Here is a 16,410-nt window from a genome sequence, read left to right as displayed (position 1 = left end):
GTGGGCTTTTACACATTGCAGAACTTTTATATTCACAAAAAACAAATAACATATAACTAGAGGAAGGAAAACCTGAAAAGGCATTTTATGTCTCCTTTAACATTACACCTCAGAGGTGTCCTCAGAGGTGTCTGTCTTCTCCAACTGTCACCATTTAGGTCAAGGATTTTCTGTCTGCTTTTCCAAAGCGACCTTGTCAAAGAGTGTGGATGTTTCCACACACACACACACACACACATGCTTTAATGCATACACAGCTGTGACCGACATCCAGGTCATTGGGTGGTGGAACTGGGGTAATGGGAGAATGTAATGGAGATGCAGACAGAGGACAGAGACAGAGACAGAAAATAACAGCACTCAAGCTACTTCAGATTTGCCCAAAGTCTCAATTCACTTAGTTCAACTCTAAAGCCTTGTTTCAAGACATTGAGTCACACAGCTTTTTCTCAGATAAATGCCAAATTAGTCATAATGATTAAGCAGAAAAATGATATCAAAAACTACAGGCACAGTATAATTTTCTGTGTAACCTTAGCATAATTTAGTGGCAGACTTAGAGCTCAGAAGAAGCATCTTGGTTTCATAAACACAAGAGCAGTCATGTTGCAAATAAGATAGAAAAAGCGCACATCAGCAGAGGCCCAGCACTTATCATCATTTATTTGATGAGTGGCAACGGTACTTTATCATCTCATCTGACATCCGGCAATTCACTTCAGCAACGATGCTTATGTATTTGTAGCATGTGCGCATCCTCAGTCAAGTGAAAGCTCTTGTGTGCCAAATCAATCTGCCAGAATTAAACATGGAGCTGAAGGGAAAACTTGTTGTTTTGTTGGCACATGCTGTTTGTGGGTTTAAAAGAGTCTGTGAGAGAGTGAGTATGAGTGAGTGCTTCGTCCGAACGTGTCTCTGATAGGTACAGAAAACACAGAAACAACCCGACACGTTCACATTCACGAATAAACATTCGGCAGCGCGGTTTAGTAGCAGGATTAATTGGAGAGTAACTGGCGGGTTCCCTCATGTGCTGTTGAGTGTTTGTTGGGAACCATCCCAGCTGTAGTTAAGAGCCTCTGGGTGCTGCTTCATCTGGAGCACAGTGAAACAAGCTCCACACTTTATACCAGCCTCTGCACACACCACAGGTCTGCTGAAACGAAACAGATGAGTGAACACAGAGGCACTGCTGTTGAGAGTCGCATCAGCGGTTGTTCCACTAACATAATTTCTGAGGCATACACATATCAGGTCTACAACTTCCTGTCACGAATCAGAAATGAAACCAAAGCCACGATTCCACTTTTATTCTATTATGTCTAATGAAATTAGTGGACTAGACTGACGGTAAACATTATTGCCTTACACTTCAAACCCCCTGCACCTGACTTCAATCTACAGCCTGGATGTTCAGCATGTGCTTGAATGCATCATTGATGATCACCTGGATACTTCAGCAGCTCATTCATTTTGTGTAAGGACATATTAGTATGTAAATCCATCAAAAAGCAGCACAAGTTTAATATTAGTTATACGATAACTGTATGAGTTAATCTATCTATTGACCGCCAATGACCACGGATTCTCCTGAACTTTGAATAAACAGGTGACCAGCTCTTTGTGCAGCAGCGGTGGAGCAGCTTCAGGGTTCTGTGGACTGAGTCCAGCAGCAGTCTTTACTTTCCTCGGTTCAATTACTGTGGGTCACTTTTACAGTTTCAGAAGAATAGCTGCAACCAGCATCACCACAGACCAAGCAAACAGACCATTCCAGACAGGCAGGTTTAGAACCAGCACTGAACTAGCTGTTCTAATCCCGGAGACATATATAAAATGGTTGGCAAAAAGTTCTTGTTCAGAACCTTTGAGAGGGAAGAAGACGGACAAATCAACAGGATTGATTATGATTAAAATGGAAAATCCATCTTCATAGAACCTGGGTGTTATTTTTGTCGTTTGGGCTTTTCCTACATATCAGGTCCTATCTAATCTAGTTATTTGCTGTGACACCCTTATGAAAGCACATTTACGTTCAGTACATCAAGACAATCAAGATCTAGATCCATGAATTATTCTCTGAAAATATATATCTCGCACTGTTAAAGAAAGAATACAAAATCCTGGATCTGATGTAGATTATAATTATTATTCCATCATTTTAACTCCAAGTTTCGTGCTAATCCATTTAGTAGTTTTTGAATAATCCTGCTAACAAACAGGTGAAATCTTAGCCTCCTTGGCAGAGGTGATAAAGTAAACTGGAACATTCCATTACAGCCAGTGTCCCACACGTTTGTAAGAGAGAAAAGGAAAAGGTGAAGTAGAAAATAAATCCTATGTATGTAATCCAAATGTAAACCAGAGTCATGCAGAGGTAAAGAAGGGGTGGTGATATCGTGTAGGAGACGAGGTTATAAGGGGAACCAGCTGGTAGAGAGAGAGTGATGGAGGGGGCACGTGGGAGGCAGAAGGTTACAGTTGCCGGGGGCGATGCTCAGGGCTTCCCTGAAGGGTTATACATACTGTACCAGCAGTCACCTGCCATCTATCACCTGTGGATGTGTGTGTGTACGAGTAGGACTCCGGTTTTCTGCCTGTCATAATGTTCTAATCCTGAGTGACATTTATCCAATGGAGACCTCGCTCATTCATCCATCCATCACATTCTATTCCTCCTTTCTAGCCTCCGCTCTTCGCTTTATGTCCTTCCCTCCCTCTCTGCTTGTTGCTTCAGACAGACAGTCGAACCACCCCTGCATACCAAGTACTATCACACACGTATACACACAACACACACACATAAACGAGTTGTAAGGTAGTAACTGCTTAACGGTATAGAAAGCAGAATTCAAGCTTTACAACTCTTTGTGTTGTGTGTTTGTACACATTAGTCTGTGCAGAATCTAAATAAGAATATGTGTAAAAAAGAGATTGTTTGTGTTTGCTGTGTGTTCACCTTTGATGCAACCACGAAAGATGCACCAGTAGATTCTTTCATTAGTGTTGGTAGGTGGGACATGCGTGAACATGCGGGTGTGGATGGTTGTGTTTCTGTGAGAGCGTTATAAAGAAAAGCATGAAGCTTGTGTGTGTGTGTGTGTGCGTGCGCGTGTGTGCGTGCGTGCGTGCGAGCAGCCATGACAGATGAAATGGGAGATTCTTTCATTAGTTGTGTTTGAGGCTCAGTGGGGTCACAGCAATAGCAGACATTTAATTACAGCGCACTGAATGCTTCCCCTGCTGACACACACACAGGGAGGTCTTTCATGGAACATGTCCCCAAAAGGTAGTAATATAAACCACTCAAGAGGAGAAGTCACTCTGGACCCCTCCACCTTTCTCTCCCTTTCGTCTCCTCTTGGCCTTTCTCGACTTCCCCTGCACTCTGTGTTCTCCTCCTCGCTGTGCTAAGTATAGCAGCAGTAATGGTGATGGATGCAGATGGAGGGAGCAGGTCTTAAATGTCAGACTCAAATGAAAACCACTGTGCCAGTGAGACAAAAGCAGTAGGACACCTTCAGCGTTATTTAACACTCACACATTAACATAAAGTACGGACATACACACACAAATGAAGCGCTGCACAGCAGACTATATAACATTTATAAAAGAATGAATGTGTACAAAGTCAGAATATTAAAAAAAAAAATTTTTTTGTCAAGCTGATCCCCTCAAACATTTAATCCATGTTTGTGCTGCACAGTTAAATCAAACATAACTGTTCCATTTGTCCCTGGACATGGGGACTGTTGCAGATTGTTGGAATAATAGGTAGTTCACATCCTGCCACCTGTTTCACGCTGTTCCGTCCATCAGCAGATAATCGTAGCTATAAACAATTCATAGCTTAAAATATAGAAAAACTTGACTTTGCTCAACAAAACTTTGTTTACAAGAGAACTCTTAAATGTTTGTTGTCGGCTTCACATAAAAGTGTCTTCATCGAGTTTACTGTATGACATTAAAGTCTCCTGCTTGATTTTCCACTGGCAGTCAAAGAGATTTACAGACACTGTGTCTCCTGACAGACAGCTGTTGTTTGCATGTGAATGAAATATGAGTATGATCCTTTATACACAGCCGCCGTGGCACACTTCATGTTATTGAAGCAGTGGGAAGAGATGTGTGTGGGGGGGGGTCTTTATAGCTGTTGACTGTTGCATGGTGCACGCTTGTTTCAGGTTTAATGAAGGCAATATTTAAATGTCTTTAAATGTCGTCTGTGCATTGAACAGAACAGTCCTCTGGTGGTTTGATCACTAGCTCTCATCTCATCTAAAATGAGACGTGACACAATAGAGAGAGCGCTGCACCGCTGTTCTCTCTCTTACTCCCTCCGAAATAAAGACAGATGTTCCTCAGCTCGTTTGTCTCTGAAGACTCTGACGTATACATGTCGTCGGTTTACTCAAAGCAGCGACACTGAGTGTGTGTGTGTGTGTGTGTGTGTGTGTGTGTGTGTGTGTGTGTGTGTGTGTGTGTGTGTGTGTGTGTGTGTGTGTGTGTGTGTGTGTGTGTGTGTGTGTGTGTGTGTTGATTCAAAGGAACAAGATCATCCGCACCATATTGGTGTGCGTGTGTGTGTGGATTTCACAATGTGTGGCATGATACACAGTTAATTCTCCGATAATGAGGCTTTTTTTTTTTGCCTTAAATACCCTTAAACATTGTCCAACTGTTCCAGTTAAAAAATGGACTTCATTCAGGTGATACAAATGCATATTTACAAATGGGAATGTTTGTGTGGGCCAGCAGACAAAGCAGAGGGAGGTGGGAGATTAGTGTTGGACAGAGAGATGATTCAATAGCCTCATATAAAACGATGCTCTCGCCTGTGGTTAAAGAGCTCATTTCTACTACACCGCAGTGCTGTGGGGACTCTGTGAATGGAGGGAGTGTGAAAGAACGAGCAGGGGAGGAGTGGGACCATTCCATCACTCAGACTATGACCTTCCAAGAGTCACGCTGTTATAGAGTACAGAACTAATGCCTCAATATATTATCTGAATATGCTGCATTATCATTATGCTTCTCCCTCTCACTATCGCTCTTGCAGTCTTCCACTCGTGCATACACACTGAGAAACAAAGTGCAGAGACACACAAAGGCATGAATGTTCCCTCTATACAATATTTGATGATGAAATGTTTGCGCACTGCAGGACAGAGAAAGAGACAGAATGAGAGAACGATGGAGAGAGCACGATGAAGAGAAAGTGAGTCGAACCTCACAAGTGGCCATTCTCTTCCTCGGCTTTGTGTTGTCTGTGAAGATGAGTGTTGTAGTCACATCAGGAGATAACATTGAGACTTCCTGGACAAGAGCAAGGTCAACATGCGCACACCGTCGCCGGCACTCTCTAATGCATGAGCACAATACCAACAATCCACCACACAATGAAGGGTGAGGAGAGAGGGGGAGGACTGTGGGAGATGGGGGAGATAAGAGCAAAATGCTATTATTTTGCACAAGAAAGGAGTTGGAGAGCCGTTGCAGCTCTAGTCCTTCCAAACTTCATTGATTTAAGCATCTGAATGTATTGACCAGTGTCGTCCGTATGACACCACAGTTTACCGCTCCAATCTGACATAGTTGCACAATAATATCAACATCAGAAGCTGTGACCTGTTGTACGGTTGTATTTTTTGTCAGATTACCGTTGGGCTGTTCTGTGGTCTGTGTGATTGATGATTCTGAGGTAATAGCCTAAGTCTGAGGTAGATGGAGGTCCTTGACTGGAAGATGGACTGTAGACTACAGAGTGTGTGTCTCTGTGTGTGTCTGCAGGGCAGGATCGCAGTGAGGCGGCTCTCATCAGACGTTTTAAGGGCGATGGCGTCCGCTACAAGGCCAAGCTCATCGGCCTGGACGAAGTCACGGCGGCCCGTGGAGACAAACTCTGCCAGGACTCCATGATGAAGCTCAAGGTAAGGAACATTTCTCCTCTTCTCTTCTGTCTCTGTTGATGGGTCTTCAATTAAGAACTGACTCCCTACTAACACCTAGGGTTCGATACTGAAACCTGGTGTTAATCAGGCACCGCTTCCATCAAGGCCAGTACCGATCAGACCGACTCATAACGCAGATTTCGATGCCTCATTACGTTGCCTGTGCTCTGTACCGAAATGGTTACCCTGCTTACAGGCAACATTAACATCTCAGCACGTGTCTAGTTAATATTACACTTAACTGGTGGCAACACACTCTAAACGGCTCTGGCGGTGCGTAACGTTAGCCTACAGTTAGCTAGTAACCACTTCAAACTCAAGTCGACACAACAACAAAATGCCTAAAGGTAAATGGTTGAAAGTGTCGGTGTAATTCATGTGAAAGGATTCAGACACAGGGACATGCAGCAGATGTTTGAAAACAATTTGGTGTACAACTCTGTACCCCCAAACAATACCCAACCCTACTAACATGCATCTGTGCATGTTCGTAGTGAGCCATGACTAAATCTGGAGGATTAATAATTTAACATGACCCACAAAAGCCCCATCAACAGCCAACACAGCGGTCCACAAGTAGTTCAACAACATGCATATTTAAGTTCAAGTTTTAAATATGCATGTTTTGTACATCACAGCACAACTGTGTTTTTGTGTATGTGTGCGTGCATGTATAGTTAGTTGCAGTTTTACTATGCAAATTGCCAGAGTAGAGGTGTAAAATAAAAATGATAGATAAAATAAAAATAAGGACGTTGTATTTTATAGGGAAGACGACGATGATCAGCAAGGGGGGGGGGGAGTACGGAGGTTAGCCATATGGATGAGAGGGGTTCGGGGTAAATGTCTCATTTGCAAGGACAAAAAGAATTAGAGGGAGAGGTAGACAGATGGGGCAGTTAGCAGAGGAGAGAAGGTACATAGGCAGGGAATAATTTGGATGATAGGTGAGAGAGATGGGGGCGGATAAAGGTGAGGACAAACAGGACATTTTTAAATTCATTCATCAATAAAATCCCTAATGCGCAAGCTGGTTTTGTGAAATATTTTACTGCAGCATGTATATGGAGAACACATATGTAAATAATTTCACTAAAATAAACAGTCAAAACTTTACACAGAGCCTAGATTTCGCTTTATTTTCCAATAAACGTACCTTTCTTATTCATTATTAATTGTCATGTAACACATGAGGTCCAAATACAGCCAGATACATTTATAATTTATGTCGGAATATATTTGAATTGAGGAAATTACATTTATGTTTTGTTTATGTGTAGTGAAAACTCTATGAAGCCGAGGCCTGGAAGGGTATGGAGAGGATAGACGGCTCATTGATCAAACAGCTCCCCTCCTCCTCATTTATTCAGACAGGAAATCCATCAACTCCTTTTCTCTGATCTCTCCACCTCCTCTCTCGTACTGCTCCTCCCTCTCGTAGCCCAACTCCCTCCATTCTCTGAAACCTCGCTCCTCTCGCTTCTTCTTTTGTGCCTCACGTATAATGCACGTTAAGGGAAAACTCCACCCTCAGACACACTTACTTAAGATCAGTATGTCATGATGCCTTCTGTGAATTCAAATGAGGTGCTCATAAAGAGTTGTGATTTAACTTTTTCACTGTACACTCCTTGTCTGCTTTTGTAGTTATGGATTCCCTACATTTCCCATAATGAGTTTCAACAGTCTAAGATATAAAAAGCTTTTGCATTTGACTGATCAAAGCAAATGTAGCTTGATATGCATTATATATTATATAATGATATATTACACAAACAATTGTTTTTCCGCCTTAAATAGCTTTTAATGAATGTTGTTTTTCTCAAATACTGGTGTTGATTTCAAACTAGTGATCTGGCTATAACTGTTCTGTTGTTCCTTTACCAGTAATCAAATATATTCTGTTGTGTAGTGTAATGCTGTTTTGTTATTTTGTTTATCAGATATTGTCTTTGAATAATGTAATATCTTCCAAATCTTCACTATGTTTTGTCCAAGTCATTCTTGTAAATACCCATCTTGTGCAGTGGCTTTATCTCTGTATGACTGATGGAAATTGATGCCACTGTGATGTTTATTGCTGATGTTGTTGAGAGATTATTATTATTTGTATTGACATTTACTGACGACTGAAAGATAATCCAAGAGGAAAATTGTCTTTTAGATCGAGAGGTGGCCCAAAGGGAAGTTCTTTATGGAGTCATCCTCGTATTACACAGTACATGAGTTTCAGTCCTGCTTCTAACATGGTTATTTGCGCCGTGTGTGTGTGTCTGTCTGTCTTTTTTTGTCCTCAGGGTATAGCTGCTGCAGCACGGTCCAAAGGAGATCACAAACAGAAGGTGTTTCTGACTGTTTCCTTTGGAGGGATCAAGATCTTTGATGAGAAGTCAGGGGTAAGTGTGTGTGCCTGCGTGCGTGTGGGATTGTGAGTGTGTGCCTGAATGCAGCATTTCGGGCCTGTGTGTGTGAGTGTGTGTGTGTGTGTGTGTTTCCTCTGTTAATGAGGCATCTCCATGAGAGGGAGGGGCCCCCTGGGGAAATCAGGAGGCCCTAATTGAAACCCTGAGAACAAGACCTCAGTAGATGAGAGAACATGGCTATCCCATTGTCTGCCTCTTTGCAAACAGGGACAGCTCTGGTTTCATACCAGGCTCCAGATTATACATATTCCATTTTACATGGCAGATTTTCTGTCTGCCCAACTATTGATCTATCCAGGCTCTGCTTTCCGACTGCTATCATTCCTCTTTCTTCAGTTTTTTCCTGGTAACTCTCCGTTTGCTAGCCATTTTCCCACTGTCCGATGAGATTTCAGAATTGCCAAAATCCCACCAGACGAATCGAAGATTGTACTGGAGTTTGTCTTAATTTTGCTGATGATGACAACTCAGAATGTTGCAGAATGAATGTGCCTGCAGCTCAAGGGAAAGTGACCAGTAGAGCGTAGTGATTTCTTTTTTAATTTCTTACTCCAGGATTCTGTGACAGGTATTATCGAGGCTCAGTTCCCAAACTGACCATGTCTGTCACTGTTTCCTTGAACAAGAGATATGCGGCCTGCCCACACTCCCCAGGATACTTGGTGCTCTGGATGGATGACCACCTCACTCAACAATTTGGCTTTCTTTTACTGTTAATGTACAATGAATGCCTCATTTAATCCCAGAAACGTTTAAAGAAATCAAATTGAATGGGCCTGACACTGTAGCCTTCTAAATTTACCTCTGCATGTTAGCTTTCTTTTATTTATATTAGCAGCTGGAGGAAAACAGCCTGGTTTTAAAAGCATAATGCAGAATAAACATCTGCTGTTCGTGTCATCATGTAAAGCTGTCTGTTTCCCTCTGTTTCTTCTGGCTGTCAGTCGACTGATTGTGAATGTAATCTGGTCCAGATTCAATGTGAAGCTCGCTGCTCTACACCTGGTTTTAGTGGCCGACATGCAAAGCCTGAGATTTACACCTCAGCAGGAGCTGGTTGTCAGCGACTCTGCGTGTGTGTGTGTATGCGTGTCAGTGTGTAGCCGCTACACAGCAGTATAACTCAAAAGTCTGGGGTATTAGGCAGGACCTGTCGGCCTCCCATGTGGCAGCCATATTGCTTGCGGGGCCAAACTCATCCCTCACAGGTCCAGTCCTTCATCCCTCATTTTATAACCCTCGTTTCTCTGTCTCATTCTCCGTCTCGCTGCCTCAAACTCTATGTACCAGGAGACAGAGAGGGATAAATAGAGAAATAGAGATAGATACATAAAGGCAAAGTAGAGAAGGTGTGGAAGAGAAGAAACAGAACAAAAAGATAAGAGAGGGAGAGAGAAGGTGAAAAGAAACTAAAATGTGTCAAAAGACAGGAGGAGGATGAAAGCTAAGGATGGAGACGAAGAGTTAGAGGTAAAGGTGGAGAATCAGTGAGCATATGTCAAGGTAAAGCTCTCTACAGGGAGACCTTGTCCTCTGTCTCTGCACATTAATATTAACTATAAAGATATGCTGTCCTTACTATCAGTCCTTCAACCACTCCTAATGGCGAGGGAGGGAGGAGGGAGGGAGGGAGAGAGAGCGAGAAAGCGAGAGAGAGACAGGCTGCTGAAGTTCAGGGATCTTGACAGTCTCATTCCCCTCCTGTGCATCAGTCAGCCAGATGGGTGGATGGATGTATGGGTGAACAAATGGATGGATGGCCTCTCTCTTGGAGGAGGGAAGGTCGTGCAGAGTGGATGGAGGTGGTGCTTGAGATGGAGGAGAAGAAGACGGGTGACATTAATCTAGCAGAGGGCAGGCCAGAATCTCTCTCTCCCTCTCTCTGTCAGCCTCTCTCTCTCTCTCTCTCTCTCTCTCTCTCTCTCTCTCTCTACACGCATGCACGGACGCTTACACACACACACACACACACACACGTGCACACCCACCCTCTTCAACCCTTTTTGTCAGTCTTGTCAGGGCCGCTGCACCACGTCAGGTCAAGAACTCACACGAGTGAAGTGCTGCGCTCGCCGCCCTGCTGCTCCCTCAGAGAATCAAATCAGAAAGATTAAATTAGTCTTGTTCAGCCAACAGAAAATACTTTATCAACCAAGTACACATGGAGAGAATCTGTTAGAAAAGCCCCTGAAAAAGAAGTCTTCATAGAGGCTGGACTCAGGTGCAACTACAACGGGTATCGATGCCAGACTCTTCCATACATTCACTTTGTGTCTCATCACATATATATTGATGTTGGTTAACAGAGACCCTCCCACTTACAGTAGAGGGTCAAGCCTGAGGGCACGGATTGTACGATGTCCAATGGGAAGTTCAGCAGTGCCATAGGAACTAATTAAGCCTCGGAGCTAACTGCTAATCTCAGTCCTGACCTACTGACTGGAGACCGGACACTCTCTGCAGGTCGTGATGATGTCTTCCCCCCAGGAAAGAGATGTGAAACGCAGGGAGGAGAAAGACACGGTATCCTGCTGCTTCTCCCTCCTCACTCCCAGCGTAACGGGGAATATCTTGGTTCAGTAGCCAGCAACTGCTGAAGGGCATGCTGCTCAGAGACACTGTGTGTGTGTGTGTGTGTGTGTGTGTGTGTGTGTGTGTGTGTGTGTGTGTGTGTGTGTGTGTGTGTGTGTGTGTGTGTGTGTGTGTGTGTGTGTGTGTGTGTGTGTGTGTGTGAGAGACCGACCAGTAGTGCATATCAACAGTGCTGGAGAGACGAGACGAGAGAGTCCACAGTCAGTATCGACTTTTTGATACACCCACCTGTTTTTGCAAACACTTTGCCAGAGAGTGCATCTATTTAAGCAGCTTTGGACTTCATCTGATAGGTGATGCTGCCACAGACGTGTCGGCTCCAGCGATGAAAAGACTCCTGAGGTTTAATCTTACCATTCAGTCCAAACTTTACCAAGAATGATGCAACACGTTTAGATTTAGGTTGCAGTCTCGTTGGCAGAAATGTCACATAGAGATATGAGAATAATAACATTTGTCAAATCACAGTTCAGAACGACTGGTGTTTACAGCCCGTAAATGAAGGGAATACTTGAGCAAAGCTTTACACCAGTTTATTCCACCTTATTTGTGATCACCTAAACCAAACAGTTGAAGGGTCCTAAATCCTGCCTGCTGACAAATGTATGGATGTTTTAAAAGGCCAATCTTCATTTGAAAAACGTGGCACAACTTATACCGGAATCCCTGCAGAAAATGGCTGCTTCATAGCACACCTGACCAACTAGGTACTGTAGCTACTATCCTTGTATGTAAATTGTTTATACTCTGAGCTGGAGTTGCTTCCAAGACGAGACAGAACAATTGAATTTATGCAGTCATCTCATTCTCTGCTCTCTTTGAATCAGAGTCGCTCTTTGTCACCTCACCACCCACCCACAGATAATTCCACAACCTCTGCAAATGAGGTGTGTGTGTGTGTGTGTGTGTGTGTGTGTGTGTGTGTGTGTGTGTGTGTGTGTGTGTGTGTGTGTGTGTGTGTGTGTGTGTGTGTGTGTGTGTGTGTGTGTGTGTGTGTGTGTGTGTGTGTGTGTGTGTGTGTGTGTGTACATGCGTGTACATGCATGTACACACACACTGGCTTAGCTGTCATTTTCAGGTCAATCAGTGGTGATAATAATAATCATTACTCTAATTATTAAATTTAGAAGACATGACTCATACAATAATTATCTATCTCTGCTGGGGCTCTCAGTGTGTGTTTGTGCATTTGCGCATTTGTGTGTGCGTGCCAGTGCCCCTGTGTTAAATTGGTCTCACTATACTCTGCCATGTGTTACTTCTGGACTAGCTTCAAAGCCAGCAGATGTGTGAGTTTAGCCTCTGATGTATAGCACTCCAACCCCTAGCATGCATTCAAAAGCTACAGGGTCATTATGCTGACTGTGTGTCTCTGCTCCCAGCATGCAGCTGGCATACACAGTAACAACAAAGCAGACATTTAGTGTGACTTAACAGAGGGCCGTTGCATATTAAGTTGTGTGTGTTTGTGTGAATGTGTGTTGAGAGCGAGGGCACAGATGAAGTGATCAAGTCGACAGCTTGCCGAGCTGTGATTGTCACTGATCCCCCCCCCTCTGTCCTCAGGAAAAACAGTGCCATCTGCCACGGGCAATGCCAGCTTGGCACACCCCACCCAGGCTAAACTAGAGAGGGCAGGGGAGCTAGGATACAAGGTCTCTGTGTGAGACGGTTTGTTTCTGCCTGTACCCTTGAGGGAGTTTGTGTCAGATTTATCTTTCAGCTTCCAACAGGTTTTTTTTGTACAGGAATTTGGGGAATTCATCAGTATCTGAGTGTGTTCATACCTTTAACTTTTTGATACCGACTTCGTTTGGTATCTGAGATCTACTTTAATCTTATTAATTCATGAAGTGGCACTTGCCAAACAACTTTTTCATTGAGTGCTTTACCTGGTACAGAGAGAAGAAAACAGTTCAATAAGCAGAAAATATATATAAAGCGCATCAAATTTGAGGTCCTTTTAAAATCCTTATTTAATTTTCAACGAGTTTGGAATTCATTTGCTTGTGTGAGAAAAGGCCTGAAATTGTATCCATAAAATCAAGTACTTATTTAACAAGAATAAAGTTGTAATCTTAGTTTCTCGACTTTCTCTGTGTGAGTTATTAAACGGACTGTGTCACGTGCTCCTTCAGGTCCTCCATCACCACCATGCGGTCCACGAGATCTCCTACATTGCCAAGGACATCACGGACCACCGAGCCTTCGGCTACGTCTGCGGGAAGGAAGGGAACCACCGCTTCATGGCCATCAAGACGGCACAGTCGGTCAGTGTCTGTGTGTGTGCGTGTTTGAGTAACGGGTGTGTTTGTACACGTTTCGCCTTGTACCCTTTGTGTGCAGGTTAATGTGTGATTCATCAGGGTCTTTTCTCAACAGCAGGAACCTCTTGACATTTAGATAAGGACCCTCGAACACCAGCTCATGTCCCCTCTGCGCTGTTCATCAAACAAACAGTGTACTCTGTAGAGCTCTCTAGGTTTGGTGTGTGTTTCTGAGTGTGTGTGGACAGATTCATGTTCAGTCCTGAAGCTACATACTGTATATTATATTGAGTCGCCTTTTGCACCTGATATGATTGTTGTTGCTTTTGTTAGGTTTATGTGTCTGGCTTGTTTAGTCTGGATCCAGCTGGCTCACTCTGTAGCCGTATTGATTTCCCATAGTGAGTCGATGAGGATTTGAGTGTGTGTCACCAGCTCTAATGGCATATCCATCCTCCTAGGGCCATGAAACGCTGCTCTTTGACTTAGACAGATAGGCACACACACACACACACACACACACACACACACACACACACACACACACACACACACACACACACACACACACACACACACACACACACACACACACACACACACTCTGAGGGACTGTGGGCAGAATCCGGCTTCAACATCACTACAACAAGCCACACACAGAATAATGTTGCTCACCAACCTCACCCTGCTGCCCAACAGTGTAGCACAAGGCTAAATTCTCATCAGTCTTCTACCTGATGTGTGCCCGAGGAAAGGTCACAATTATATGTTACTCCCATTTTCAGTATTTGAACCGTGCAGCCATCACCAGCACACAGTGTTAGCTGTGGAGCAAGGAGAGGGTGGAGGCAGAGAGCTTATGGCAGCGGCTGTAATTGGAAAGTAACCACTTTGATGTGAATTAACGGAGCATCTCTGTTCTGTCATGAAGACTGAGATTTAAAGTTGTTCCGAAAAGGCCAATTTGGGGGTAAACTTTAAAGTAATTCGCTTACCACTAAACTCTAAAGTGTCAGCACAAGAGAGACATGTTTTATTTAGCAGTGGAAGTCCACTAATTATGTACAGGGAAGGATTTCATAGACAGTCGTTGTTGTAACCTTTGAGAAAAGCTACAGTTATAATTATTATAAATGGGTCTCTTTGTTAGAAAAGCAACCTTGGAGTATTTAGTGTCAAATATCTTTCAAGAGGTTATTACAGTTTTACTTATTGTGTCTTTTATTGTGATATCTTTGAAAAAAAGTCAAAGATTAAGGAGAGGTAAATTATTGCTTTCCTATTCGACTGCTCAAAACTCTTTACACTTTAGGTCACAGCACTTATATATTTATATACATAATGCACTTATATATATCATATATTTGTTGCCTTTTCTGTCACAAACCTTCTGATTAGGGGACGACCTGCTCTCCTATGGTAAAGTGGTTCAGCCGTCACTGGTCAGTCCATCTAAAATATCCGTGCTGTCAATCAAAGGTGTCAAACCCTCAGAGTTGAGGAGCAAAGACTTGTTTGGAAATTCGCTATTTGGCTCCAGGGTTCAACAACTCCAAATTAAGGAGGAGAAGATATCAGATATCTCTTCTCTGCTTGTACAGTACAATAAAGCACTTTCTCTTGAGGTTGTAGAAAATCACTAACTGATTTTGACTGAAGAGGAGCCGAGTTGAGGAAAATTCAATATACCAAGAAATGCATTCAGGAACATCCTGTAACCCACCAATAACCAACACTAGAATTAAATCTGGGTAAAGAAATTCTGATCAGTGTAGATTTAAATAGAACAGTGTGTCTGTCCACAGTCAAATTCTTTATCACTACCACTTATTATAAAATTACTCTTCGCTAAAGCCTTAGGCTTTGGATCAGTCATCTAATTCAAGAGTGCTAAACTGAGGGTATCTCATCTCAGAGGTCCTATGAGCTGCCCGCTCCTCCTCTAGATCATCTTTAAAGTTGTCTTCGTTTACAGCTCTAACATCCACTGCCTGTCTCAGCTTTCCTCGTCTCATCATACCTAGAAGTTCTGATTGAGCAGCAGCAGAAAAGAAGAGAGATGCCGAGAACAGACAGAGATTAGTATATAGTGTCAAATGCACAGAGGATCTCAGACTGACAGAGCGACTGTTTTACTGTTGGCTCAGCAGGAGCCCCCGTTTACCCCAGAGTGCCTCTTATGAGCAGGAAGACAACACTAAAATACAAAGATTTTATTCAAGGCAGCGTTCATTCTGTGAACTCAAGGTGCACTTCACGTCACTCCAGTCAATAATTGATTAGGTCTGAAACACCGTTGTACTATAGGACTCTCTGCTGTTGTGATGTGACAGTAGTTATAAGTTGTGAGTTGGGTTTGTTGTCGGCACGTTTGCTCCCCTGACGACAAGAAGCTTGTATCTGCTCTTGTCACTGTCTGATCCAGGCCGAGAGGAGGAGCAGAGTTGGCAGTGATTGTGCAGATGTGTGAGTGGAGAGTGAATGAGGACATGATGGGTTTTTTTGTCATGAGGCACGGCAGGTTCTGTCATCTTTATTAGCCACGTAACTGGAATAACAAGGCTTGGTTTCAGTACATGAGTTCTGATTAATGAGTGTGTATAGTGTCTGTGTGGGTGGATAATGTAGCCTTGTGGTCCTAGGCTGAGCCTGTGATTCTGGACCTGCGGGACTTGTTCCAGCTCATCTATGAGATAAAGCAGAGAGAAGAGATGGAGAAGAAGGCCCAGAAAGACAAGCAGTGTGAACAGGCCGTCTACCAGGTACACTTATATCTCTTTCTTACTGTATTTCTGTCCACTTACCTTAACAATCTGCCCTAAGTGTGATTAACGTCATCCAAGAGACGAGTCAAGTTGGACTTAACCCATTAAACCTTAACATTTGCAAAAACTTTTATTTCTCAGCCTCTGAAACAGATGGAGACATGATCTTCATGACATCATCTTCTTCCTCCACCTCAAACACACCTCTTACTAACTGAGCCTTGGTTAGCAGTAACATTTTTGGGTCTGAATCTTCATCAGTGTTATTTTCATTGTTGTTTTGGACAATCAAAGTGTAATCTGCTTGGGTATCGCTCCCCTTTAGATCGTCAGCCATTGTCTGAAACGCTACTTTTTTGTTATGGCTATACGCTAATAACCAAACAAACTACATCTCCCACAATGCATCTTG

The 16,410-nt window shown here is 43.2% G+C and overlaps 1 protein-coding gene across 13 annotated transcripts in view; it reads left to right on the top strand.

The window, feature by feature from the left end:
* Positions 1 to 16,410, top strand: part of dab1a (DAB adaptor protein 1a) — a 239,200-nt gene that overhangs the window by 204,653 nt on the left and 18,137 nt on the right. For all 13 annotated transcript variants that reach the window (XM_034583815.1, XM_034583814.1, XM_034583813.1 and 10 more), the window contains 4 exons: positions 5,791 to 5,930; positions 8,249 to 8,347; positions 13,105 to 13,236; positions 15,876 to 15,995. In XM_034583815.1, the coding sequence (XP_034439706.1) occupies positions 5,791 to 5,930; positions 8,249 to 8,347; positions 13,105 to 13,236; positions 15,876 to 15,995 (491 nt within the window). The remainder of the gene's footprint in view (positions 1 to 5,790; positions 5,931 to 8,248; positions 8,348 to 13,104; positions 13,237 to 15,875; positions 15,996 to 16,410) is intronic.

Source organism: Hippoglossus hippoglossus, chromosome 4 (assembly GCF_009819705.1).
Source record: "Hippoglossus hippoglossus isolate fHipHip1 chromosome 4, fHipHip1.pri, whole genome shotgun sequence".
In the NCBI taxonomy this organism is placed as follows: domain Eukaryota; kingdom Metazoa; phylum Chordata; class Actinopteri; order Pleuronectiformes; family Pleuronectidae; genus Hippoglossus; species Hippoglossus hippoglossus.
The sequence above is the reverse complement of the archived record's forward strand: the minus strand, read 5'-3'. Positions and strand labels throughout refer to the sequence as shown.